Consider the following 10,362-nt stretch of genomic DNA (forward strand, 5'->3'; position numbering starts at 1 on the left):
GTAAACCATGGATGTAAACTGCATGAATGACGACGGTAGTTCGTGGATAGCATCTGCGGTACGGAACACCAAATTACCCCCCTAAATCATGGGATATAAAACTGAGGATGTTCATAAAGGTTTGAATCCTAGCCGCTAGATGGCGTGTTGGTGATCATTTTCAGCAAAAAAAAAAAAAACCAAAAAAAACATGGCTCTACCCGAGGTGTTGAAAATTTAGGAGGTCATTTGGCATTCTGTTCTTCCGTAGAAAACATGTTAATAAAGTGACTTTTATTCTTAAATTAGCAGAAAAAACCTAAAGTTGGAGGATGATCCATTTGTTTCTTTTTGCAAGTATTGTAAAACAACTGGTAAATTGGTAAAATGAAACAACACATGACATATTAATTTAGATCAATTGTTTTCACAAGTGGAGATTTATTCTACATTCTTCAGCTTCCCAGGCAGACACCCATCCGAAAAACCATGGGTGATAGATGATATAAAAAATGTATTAATTAAAAAATTCATATTTTAGGTTATGGATTGTAGAGTTAGAGAACAATGTGTGGAATCTGATATTATAGCCCTCGAAACCCCAGCTGCCCTTCTGCTTCAACAAGGCTATAAAGCAATTAAAATTTCAGGAGGTAAGGATTGAAACCAGAAACAAATCACAGACATTTTTTAGTTGGATTGTTACTTAATGTTATTGTTACACTTTACTTTTGGAAACATGGAAGTGTATACATATGTTCAGGGTCAAGTTAATGAAATGATTGAGCAAATAATGAATTTTACATTACTTTTGAACAGGTCCTAACTCAGTTTACGACGGCGGATGCCCCACTATACGACCCATCAATCTTTACTTGCGGTCTTCTAATGCTGGGAATTTATTATGGCCTGCCCAACAAGGAATTAGGTAACCAATTCTGTTTTGTATTAATTTTTTATTATTCAAACTACAGTACCCTCCCAAAATAATATAAAATTGGCCGTTTTTCGGCCTTTTTAACATGGCCTCTTATGGCGAAACTTCTCCCAGCGTCATATTATTTCCGCTATTGCTGATACTGAACACCGTCTTTACGGAGTCCAGTTCCATGATTTGACTGAAAACGGTATGTTGGTTGCAAAATATTGATCTAAATGGCTGGTGTAAAATTACAGGACGAAAAATTTTGCATAACTTCTTCTCGACATTTGTGGATTGCAAGGAGGTTTCACATTGGAGAAACGCGAGAAGCAGTGTATCGATTACATCCGGCGCATTGTCGGACCTGATAATATTGTGCTCATGCTGGTAAGCGGTGGAGTCGATTCCGCCGTTTGTGCTGCCCTTATCCTTAAAGCACTTCTCCAGGTGATGATTCGTCGCGAGTGCAGGCCATCCATATCGACAACGGTTTCCTGCGTGAAAACGAATCCGAGCACGTCGTTACTAGTTTACAGCAACTCGGGCTCAATCTTCGGGTAATTTGAGATACTTTTCTGGACCAGTCAGAATCTTATGATTGGCCATAATTTGATACGAGATTAATTGATACGTTGTCCTGTCACATCTCAAATTCTACGGTTTATAATTCTTGTTCTATGACCGAGTTCTTTTACAGACAGTGGCTTCTCATTTCTTCTTCATACTAGCGATCAGATTTGACGTTTTCAAATGGTTTTAGGTTGTTAAAGCATGTTTGACTTTCTACGATGCTTCCACCAACGTGCATGGTCGCCAAACTTTGTCGTTGTGTCGGACTGTTAATCCGATAGAAAATCGTCGAATTATTGGCGATACATTTGTCAAAGTGGCAAATGGAACGGCTAACGATTCAAATCTCACTTGGGATACTCTACTTCTCAGACAAGGTATCAACCTTCTCTTTTTTTGTTGTTGCATGTATTAGACTATATAGCCTGTCATCATAAATGAAAATAATACAGGGACTTCGAGGCCGGATATAATTGAGTCCACTTAGCATATGGCTTCTTCGCGCGGTTTGTCAATCCGAATCATTTTCGCCGAAGAACCGTTCATGGAAGCTGGTTTCGGTGAGACGCAAGTGCTGATTCGTCTGATGGTCGATTATACCAACATGGTAGCCAAGGAACATGCCTTGCTCAATCGGATTGAAATCGCAACGTTGGAAGAAGAGTGTGTTCTTCTGAAAGAGCTGTCCAGTCGCAACCAGTACGTTGCCACGCTACTGCCTATTCGCGCTGTCGGTGTTCAGATACAAGAGCTTCGCAGTTTAGACGTTGTGTGGCGGAGTTTTATAAAGATTGCTCTCTTCTTTGGAGGAAGATTGCTGAACTTGTAGCTATTGCGTAGAACTGATCTCTAATCAGACACAACCAAACTGGAATGATCTAGCTACCTACGCCCGCTCAATACCGCGTGTGTCCCATAATATCGACCGTGTTTACTACATATTCGGAAAACCTGTGCGTGAATCGGTGACAAACGTGACATCTACCTACTTAACGAGAAACATTTTGGCGTATTTTAGGTAAGCAGATTTTATTTGGCTAACGAAGTATTGCTGGAATCAGGTTGCAATAAGAAGCTAGCCCAGATGGCACTCGTCTTGATCCCTTTTCACCTTTATCGCGATTCGAGTCAACGCATTCCATCATGCCAGCAATCAGTCGTTGTCCGACCATTCCTTTCAAAGGATTTTCTGACTGGACTTCACGCAATTCCTGATACCCATCTGCCCCAAGAGGTACGTAAATAGTGATACATGTACGAAAACTGATATTGCATTTAACATGGATACCACTTGTTAGGTTGTAGAAAAGTTGGTTGAAGCCGTCTTAATTGTTCCAGGAATTACCAGGGTCTTGTATGATCGGACAGCAAAACCACCCGGGAAAACGAAAAGGGAATGTTTTGATTTACGAACGTTGCTTAGACAAATGATATCCGAACGATCCCCTTCCCACTTTTTCATTTTTTTGCCAAATTTCAAATTTGGCTTAAAACTACATGATTTCGATTCAGAATTGAATGAAAACGACTGAAATCAGGTTTATTTTTCTATTAGTCTTATAGTTTTTCATTTAAATGTTAAAAACCATAAATTAAGTTGGTGCGCTAACAGAACTGTTTTCGTTAATTTTTAAAACGGCTAGTCTAAAGAGAAAACCAATGACTAAATCGAAATCAGCGTTCAATTTCGATTATACCGTCTGATTTTTGGAGATTTTCAAGAGATGTCGTTTTTAGCCGATTTTGACAAAAGTGGGAAGGCTATACCCTTCCCACTTTTTCATTTTTGCCAAATTTCAAATTTGGTTTAAAACTCATGATTTCGATTCAGAATTGAATGAAAATGACTGAAATCAGGTTTATTTTTCTATTGGTCTTATAGTTTTTCATTTAAATGTTAAAAACCATAAATTAAGTTGGTGCGCTAACAGAACTGTTTTCGTTAATTTTTAAAACGGCTAGTCTAAAGAGAAAACCAATGACTAAATCGAAATCAGCGTTCAATTTCGATTATACCGTCTGATTTTTGGAGATTTTCAAGAGATGTCGTTTTTAGCCGATTTTGACAAAAGTGGGAAGGCTATACCCTTCCCACTTTTTCATTTTTTACCAAATTTCAAATTTGGTTTAAAACTCATGATTTCGATTCAGAATTGAATGAAAATGACTGAAATCAGGTTTATTTTTCTATTGGTCTTATAGTTTTTCATTTAAATGTTAAAAACCATAAATTAAGTTGGTGCGCTAACAGAACTGTTTTCGTTAATTTTTAAAACGGCTAGTCTAAAGAGAAAACCAATAACTAAATCGAAATCAGCGTTCAATTTCGATTATGCCGTCCGATTTTTGGAGAATTTCAAGAGATGTCGTTTTTAGTCGATTTTGACAAAAGTGGGAAGGCTATACCTTTCCCACTTTTTCATTTTTGCCAAATTTAAAATTTTGCATAAAATACATGATTTAGTATGGCACGGTATTTGGCTCACACCTATTTGATCGAAAATATCGAAAAATTTTTAAAAAATATCAGTATTTTTAAAAATCAGACCAACAACGAAATCAAAAATATTTTGAAAATCTTTTCAGATGTGGAGTGAAAGACAAAGTCAAAAGTAAAAAAAAAATCAAAATTTTAAAGTCGAAAGTTAAAAATCAAATCAAAAATCAAATTCACTTTAAAATTCATATTCAGGTTTAGTTTGGTATGGGATGTCTTGTCTCGACATCTGGTGGAAGGCAGGCGAGTTGCTAACCGGCAGTTTTGGTAGACGGTCATTCTGCGGGAAGCACACATCATATTGTTTTTATTTCGTTCACACAGTCACACTCAGTCACACACTCCATGTCAGTCACTTATTTTGTTCCCAAATCAGCAGTGTTCTGAATCAATTAATAAGTAAACAAAATGGCTACCTTTAATGAACTACAACAAGTGTATTTAGAATACACTCATAATCTTCTACCTGGCACTATCGGTATTCCACAAATGAAGATCACATCTTATATGACTCTTAAATTTACGTTCACTGTTTTATTTTTAATGTATCCAATTCAGGACTGAGTTTTCCTGACTTCTGTACTGGATACAATGTTTTCACAGAGCAACCGGCTTTCCCTGCTTTACATGGGGCTAATGAAGAGCAAGCAGCAACCAACTATAGAAAAAAACCTGTTGATGTTGAACAGCTGAAAGATTATCTTGGTATCACAATGCAAAAACTATTATCAGCCTTAACTAACAAATTCTTTTTCTAGCATGTGATTTCAAAATTCGTGGGATTTCTGTTTTGATGCAGATCAGTGAACCAACTCTTAAACGCAGAATCAAGGAATATGGTTTATCAATAAGAGGAAGCTACTCCAACATTTCTGATAATGATCTCGATATTGTCATTGCCAACATGCTCAAAAGGTTTCCCAAGTTTGGTAATCTTTCTTTTTTTAAATCCTTTGAGCATTACAATTACTGAAGTTGTTTTTTGAAACACAGGTCTACAGTTGTTGCAAGGCAAACTTGTTGCAGATGGGTACAAATTGCAAGAAAAGCGTTTGCGAGCTTCCTATGCTAGAATTGGGCTGAAGAAGGCTAAACCTGGCTTGAAACAGATTCCTCGTGTGGTTTATCACGCAGATTCCCCTTTACAAATGCGGCACATGGATGGATTCCACAAATTTGATGGGTAATTATATACATTATATTATGGCTTTTTATATCACTATTTAGTAACTCAATAAAACATATAATTTTTTAGATGGGGATTTGTTGTTCATGGAATTGTTGATGGATATAGTAAGGCGATAGTGGGAATGCAAGTTAGTGACAACAACCACTCAGAGACTGTTGTCAAACTATTGCATTCTAGCTGCATCATTTGGGGAACTCCAGCTTGTTTAAGGTGACAGCCTTTCTTACTAATATACCACATACACATTTGGGCAAATTAAAATTACTTGTCTCATTTTCTAGAACTGATCGAGGAGGAGAAAATGTATTAGCAGCTGATTATATGTTAAATGTACGGAGGGTGTAGATAAAAAAAAAATGCCAATAAATCCAAAATGTTAAACTAAGTCAATACCTTTCTTAATTCTGCACTTTTAAGAGTAGGGAGACAATGTAAAGTCTTAGCATTTCCGTCAGCTCTTTGGGCCACAAAAGATACCAGCGAAATATCGCGATAAACCCTAAATAATTATTTATGGTTAAGAGACAAAACTAAAACTTAACAAATTGTTTACTTTAGAATAGCATCGTAGTTTTCTTCCTCAGTATTTTCAACGTTGAAATCCACCACTCGCTGGGAAACGTATATGTCAGCCAAATTACTTTTTTCTTGTTTTGAAGCTCTCGTCCCAAGCCATCCAATGTGAGGCATTAAATAGACATGCATTTTGAACGTATTAGATGTGTTGAAACCTAGTGTGTGAGCAAAATAATACATGTAAATATCAAAAAAATTATAAAACGTCTCATTATAACATACGTTTCGCTATCATCTTTTGACGTGAAACGACGCCACTGTTGCAACTTGGAGACAGGGATGGATTGTCTAAAAACAAAAATTATATTACGTAAAACATTTCATTAATGCAATTGTTGGGAATTACCTTTCACTTCTGTTATTGAAGAAGAAGCCATTAAAGATTTTCGCATTGTCAGCGCTCTTTTTCTTCTTCTCTCGTTTGCCTCAGTCGAGTGGCTATTCATTTCCTGAAAAGTTCCACACGATTTAAATGGTGAATCTGTGTTCACCAATCCCGATACAGCCACATCAGCTGAAACTGAGGAATGTTCTTGATAAATCAATGCACAACATGACTTATTATAAAAAAAGTTAAGTTTGAAATTAAATAAGTCTTACCAGTCACACGTTGTGCATCTTTCAGATTTGAAAGAAAAACCGGCAATCCATTTGGAGTCTTTCCTTTTCTCACACAATCTAATTTGTACTGATCGTACAACTGCAAAAAGAGCAGGTATTCGGCAACTGAATCTATGCTCATTTTTCCTTATTGGAAAACTTACAAATTGTAGAATTTAAATAGATAAGGAATCACAAGAAATTGTTAAGCACTTCTGACGGATCCATGCGGTCTTTGCGATGTAAAATTGTAAAAAAAGTGTCAGTAAATTTGCGTCTGCTAGTCTTTGAGTCTGCTAGCCGCTACCAATTACTAAATCGAATGCGTGCCGCTAGATGTCGAGAAAAGCTTTCTTAACTTTCTTTAACGATCTGCTATTGCGCTTTTCTATAGCTATCTCGCTATGTTATGCGCTTGTTCTTCTAGTCTTCTACTTAGTGATCCACAAATTATAGGCTAATACACCTATTTATAACAGCAAATAAATTCCTTGTATATATGCTTGATAGACGTCGTCGTCGTCAGGTATTGAGCGCGTGGTTCTCATGGAGCTGCGCGGAACTTATAATTTTATCATTTGTGGGTGCATGTGTAAAATTATGCTGTTTCTGACTTCATATTTGGAGTCAGCGTGAAAATTTGAGTATATGGTGTTATTTACATTAATTTGGGCGGTAGCCTGCGGGAGTTAGTTTTTTTAGACATAATTTTTTTCCGAAGAAAGTCCGCCGTGTTAAGATAAACGATTTTCGTCGTTTTTTCCCTTAGAAAAAATGTGTCGTAAAAAAGATAACTCCACTATGCTACCGCACAAATTAATGAAAATAACACCATATACCCATATTTCCACGCTGACTCCAAATATGAAGTCAGAAACAGCATCATTTTACCCATGCATCTGTAATCAACTACAAAAGGGTTTTCACTTTTTATTTAAAAGTTTACCGCGCAGCTCTATACCGGTCATGTGAGCGATTTCACGCATGTAAGGGATTGAATTCGCTGCATGGTGTACGTCAGAAATTCAAACGTGTCCTAACACGCCTAAGCTGCGAACTTGTTCGGCAAATTTTGGAGAATAATAACAAAATAGCATCTCAATTAGGCTTACAGCAGGGAAGAATTTTCTAGTAGCCTGTACATAGTCCTCTCGTTCAAAGGGGCTATATTTGTAATCAACGTAAAGTTGCCTTTCAGATGGAGGAACCGGGACACAGTAATCTCCTTATTGGACTTGCCGAGTGCATGTAGGAAGCATGAGTGTGTTGTAACTTATTTAGACATTTTTTAATCATCTGTTTGCTGTTTGTATTCTAAATATTAGTGTATGGTGAAACGAAATGAAATTTCTACGAACAGAATACGGTATATAGAATTCGAAACTTGTGTTGATAAATTGCCTTTCTTGGTCTTGCTATCTATCGCCGAGCCGTGTGCCACGGCGTAGTTTTGTGTTGATACGAGTGCGCAGTTGCAAATTTTTTATTACTTGACTGTATTACTCGGCAAGTAATTGACTCCATCTGATTTGAACCAGAAAATCGTTCGACGGGTAGTTAGATGAAGAATTACGCCGATTGTTTTAAGGAAAAAGCTGAAAGTCTAAATGGATTAGGGAAATCGTTTTTGAAACAGCAACACCATGTTACTGACTTGCTGCTAGTTAAAGGCGACCGCTACTACTCTTTAGCTCATCATGTCTTTACAGCTCATTTCAGAAGAGTAGCAGTAATGACGTTTATTTTACAATGCAATCTCATTCCTGTTACTTAATACGAAAATTGCAAATCTTTTGGCAAGGATAAATTTCTCACTTAAATTGTCTAATTTAACTGATTGTGGATTAACTATTTGATGAAGTTCGACGAATTCTTCAGCGTTCAAGGGATTAGTGAATTTGGGGACTTCTCGTGCTTGTCGGAATTGCCCGACGATCGATTCCAAATACTCCATGTCATTGAAATTATCCGGAAGATGAAGAACATCATCCTAGAAACAACATAATTTTTTTCCAAGTGCACCGTTAAACAACTTTTATTAATTAAATGGTTTAATGGATACCTGGAGAAGTTCGACCCGTGGTCGGAGAAATTGTCCTTCTTCCTGAAGTTGCTTAAGTAGTACCAAGCCGGAAATATATAGCTGATTTGGAGTTTTTTTTCCATTCCGTCCGTACAGGATGGTTGTTCCAAGAGTCTACGTATGTTTCTAGAGTCCTCTGGAATAGATTAGTTGCCACCTGATGTAAAATGAAAAGATCTAGTTCGGAGTCACTTTGGATAACCCCTGCATTCTCCATGTCTCTGAAATTACCAAAAAAAATAGTAAGTGATGATATAATTAAAATAATTTAAAATGAATCGTTACTTAAACGTGTTCAGTAACGGTCGAACACCACGTTGATTCGTGTCTCTCCACTGACGTTCAATTCTTTGATTCCGCATGGAAGAGCCAGCGAAAAAACTGAATCTATTTACACCCCGCACATTTAACATGTAATCAGTTGCTAATACATTTTCTCCTCCCCGATCAGTTCTAGAAAATGAAACAAGTCATTTTAACTTGCACAAATGTATAAGAGGCATATTAGTAAGAAAGACTGTCACCTTAAACAAGCTGTAGTTCCCCAAATGATGCAGCTGGAATGCAACAGTTTGACAACAGTCAAACGGTTATTGTCACTAACTTGCATTCCCACTATCGCCTTACTATGTCCATCAACAATTCCATGAACAAATCCCCATCTAAAAAATTATGTTTTATTGAGTTGAATAAAATGCCAAATTACAATCTATATATTTACCCATCAAATTTGTGGAATCCATCCATGTGACACATTTGTAAAGGGGAATCTGCGTAATAAACCACACGAGGAATCTGTTTCAAGCCAGGTTAAGCTTTCTTCAGCCCAATTCTAGCATAGGAAGCTTGCAAACGCTTCTCTTGCAATTTGTACCCATTTGCAACAAGTTTGCCTTGCAACAAATGTAGACCTGCGTTTCAAAATACAACTTCAGTAATTGTAATGCTCAAAGGATTTAAAAAAAGTAAGATTACCAAACTTGGGAAACCTTTTGAGCACGTTGGCAATCACAATATCAAGATCATTATCAGAAATGTTGGAGTAGCTTTCTCTTTTGATAAACCATGCTCTTGATTCTACGTTTAAGAGTGTTGGTTCACTGATCTGCATCAAAACAGAAATCCCCCGATTTTTGAAATCACTGGCTAGAAAAAGAATTTGTTAGTTAAGGCTGATAATATAATCGTGTTTGCATTTTAATACCAAGATAATCTTTCAGCTGTTCAAGATCAATAGGTATTTTTCTACAGTTGGTTGCTGCTTGCTCTTCATTAGCCCCACGTAATAAAGCAGGCAAAGCCGGTTGCTCTGTGAAAACATTATATCCAGTACAAAAGTCAGGAAAACTCAGTCCTGAATAAGATACATGAAAAATAATGAACGTAAATTTAAGAGTAATACTGACATTGAGTGTGTGAAACTGTGACTGTGTGAACGACACACAAAACAAAACAAATGATCTGTCCACAGAATGACCGCAGAATGATGTGTGCTTCCCGTAGAATGTTCCGCAGAATGACCGTCTACCAAAACTGCCGGTTAGCAACTCGCCTGCCTTCCACCAGATGTCGAGACAAGACATCCCATACCAAACTAAACCTGAATATGAATTTTAAAGTGAATTTGATTTTTGATTTGATTTTTAACTTTCGACTTTAAAATTTTGATTTTTTTTTTACTTTTGACTTTGTCTTTCACTCCACATCTGAAAAGATTTTCAAAATATTTTTGATTTCGTTGTTGGTCTGATTTTTAAAAATACAGATATTTTTAAAAAATTTTTCGATATTTTCGATCAAATAGGTGTGAGCCAAATACCGTGCCATAGATTTAGCTTCAAAATTGAATGAAAATCACTGAAATCGGGGTTATTATTCTATTGGTCTTATAGTTTTTCATTTAAATGATAAAAACCATAAATTAAGTTGGTGCGCTAACAGAACTG

At 36.7% G+C, this 10,362-nt stretch overlaps 2 protein-coding genes, 1 long non-coding RNA gene and 1 pseudogene across 8 annotated transcripts; 2 read left to right on the forward strand and 2 right to left on the reverse strand.

Annotated features, from left to right (window-relative positions):
• The first annotated feature begins 7 nt into the window (after window positions 1-7).
• Window positions 8-2,996, forward strand: LOC116917816 (annotated as a pseudogene).
• A 1,235-nt stretch (window positions 2,997-4,231) lies between these two features.
• Window positions 4,232-5,872, forward strand: LOC116935936. 2 transcript variants are annotated; one of them, XM_045170056.1, is made up of 6 exons: window positions 4,232-4,446; window positions 4,527-4,673; window positions 4,727-4,897; window positions 4,962-5,151; window positions 5,224-5,367; window positions 5,439-5,542. In XM_045170056.1, the coding sequence occupies exons 1-6, from the start codon at window positions 4,377-4,379 to the stop codon at window positions 5,500-5,502; spliced, it is 786 nt and encodes a 261-aa protein (XP_045025991.1). In that variant the 5' UTR covers window positions 4,232-4,376; the 3' UTR covers window positions 5,503-5,542. The 2 variants fall into 2 exon arrangements, with proteins under 2 accessions (XP_045025991.1, XP_045025992.1); XM_045170057.1 differs by lacking the exon at window positions 5,439-5,542 and adding an exon at window positions 5,705-5,872 and having other exon boundaries at window positions 4,233-4,446; window positions 5,224-5,284.
• LOC123466280 lies at window positions 5,144-6,604 on the reverse strand. 4 transcript variants are annotated; one of them, XM_045170059.1, is made up of 6 exons: window positions 6,334-6,604; window positions 6,080-6,265; window positions 5,956-6,021; window positions 5,711-5,888; window positions 5,551-5,656; window positions 5,144-5,383 (listed from the first exon to the last, which is right to left on the reverse strand). In XM_045170059.1, the coding sequence occupies exons 1-6, from the start codon at window positions 6,473-6,475 to the stop codon at window positions 5,381-5,383; spliced, it is 681 nt and encodes a 226-aa protein (XP_045025994.1). In that variant the 5' UTR covers window positions 6,476-6,604; the 3' UTR covers window positions 5,144-5,380. The 4 variants fall into 4 exon arrangements, with proteins under 4 accessions (XP_045025994.1, XP_045025996.1, XP_045025993.1 ...); XM_045170061.1 differs by lacking the exon at window positions 5,551-5,656 and having other exon boundaries at window positions 5,144-5,287; window positions 5,708-5,888; XM_045170058.1 differs by lacking the exon at window positions 5,144-5,383 and having other exon boundaries at window positions 5,445-5,656.
• A 1,453-nt stretch (window positions 6,605-8,057) lies between these two features.
• On the reverse strand, window positions 8,058-9,976 carry LOC123470178. Of its 2 annotated transcripts, none has more exons than XR_006643758.1 (8): window positions 9,823-9,976; window positions 9,621-9,725; window positions 9,392-9,562; window positions 9,138-9,327; window positions 8,941-9,078; window positions 8,702-8,869; window positions 8,396-8,637; window positions 8,058-8,323 (listed from the first exon to the last, which is right to left on the reverse strand). It is a non-coding gene; the product is annotated as an uncharacterized LOC123470178 (long non-coding RNA). The 2 variants fall into 2 exon arrangements; XR_006643759.1 differs by having other exon boundaries at window positions 9,621-9,770; window positions 9,823-9,929.
• Between the last annotated feature and the right edge of the window lie 386 nt (window positions 9,977-10,362).

This window comes from Daphnia magna, linkage group LG2 (assembly GCF_020631705.1).
Source record: "Daphnia magna isolate NIES linkage group LG2, ASM2063170v1.1, whole genome shotgun sequence".
Taxonomy (NCBI): Eukaryota; Metazoa; Arthropoda; class Branchiopoda; order Diplostraca; family Daphniidae; genus Daphnia; species Daphnia magna.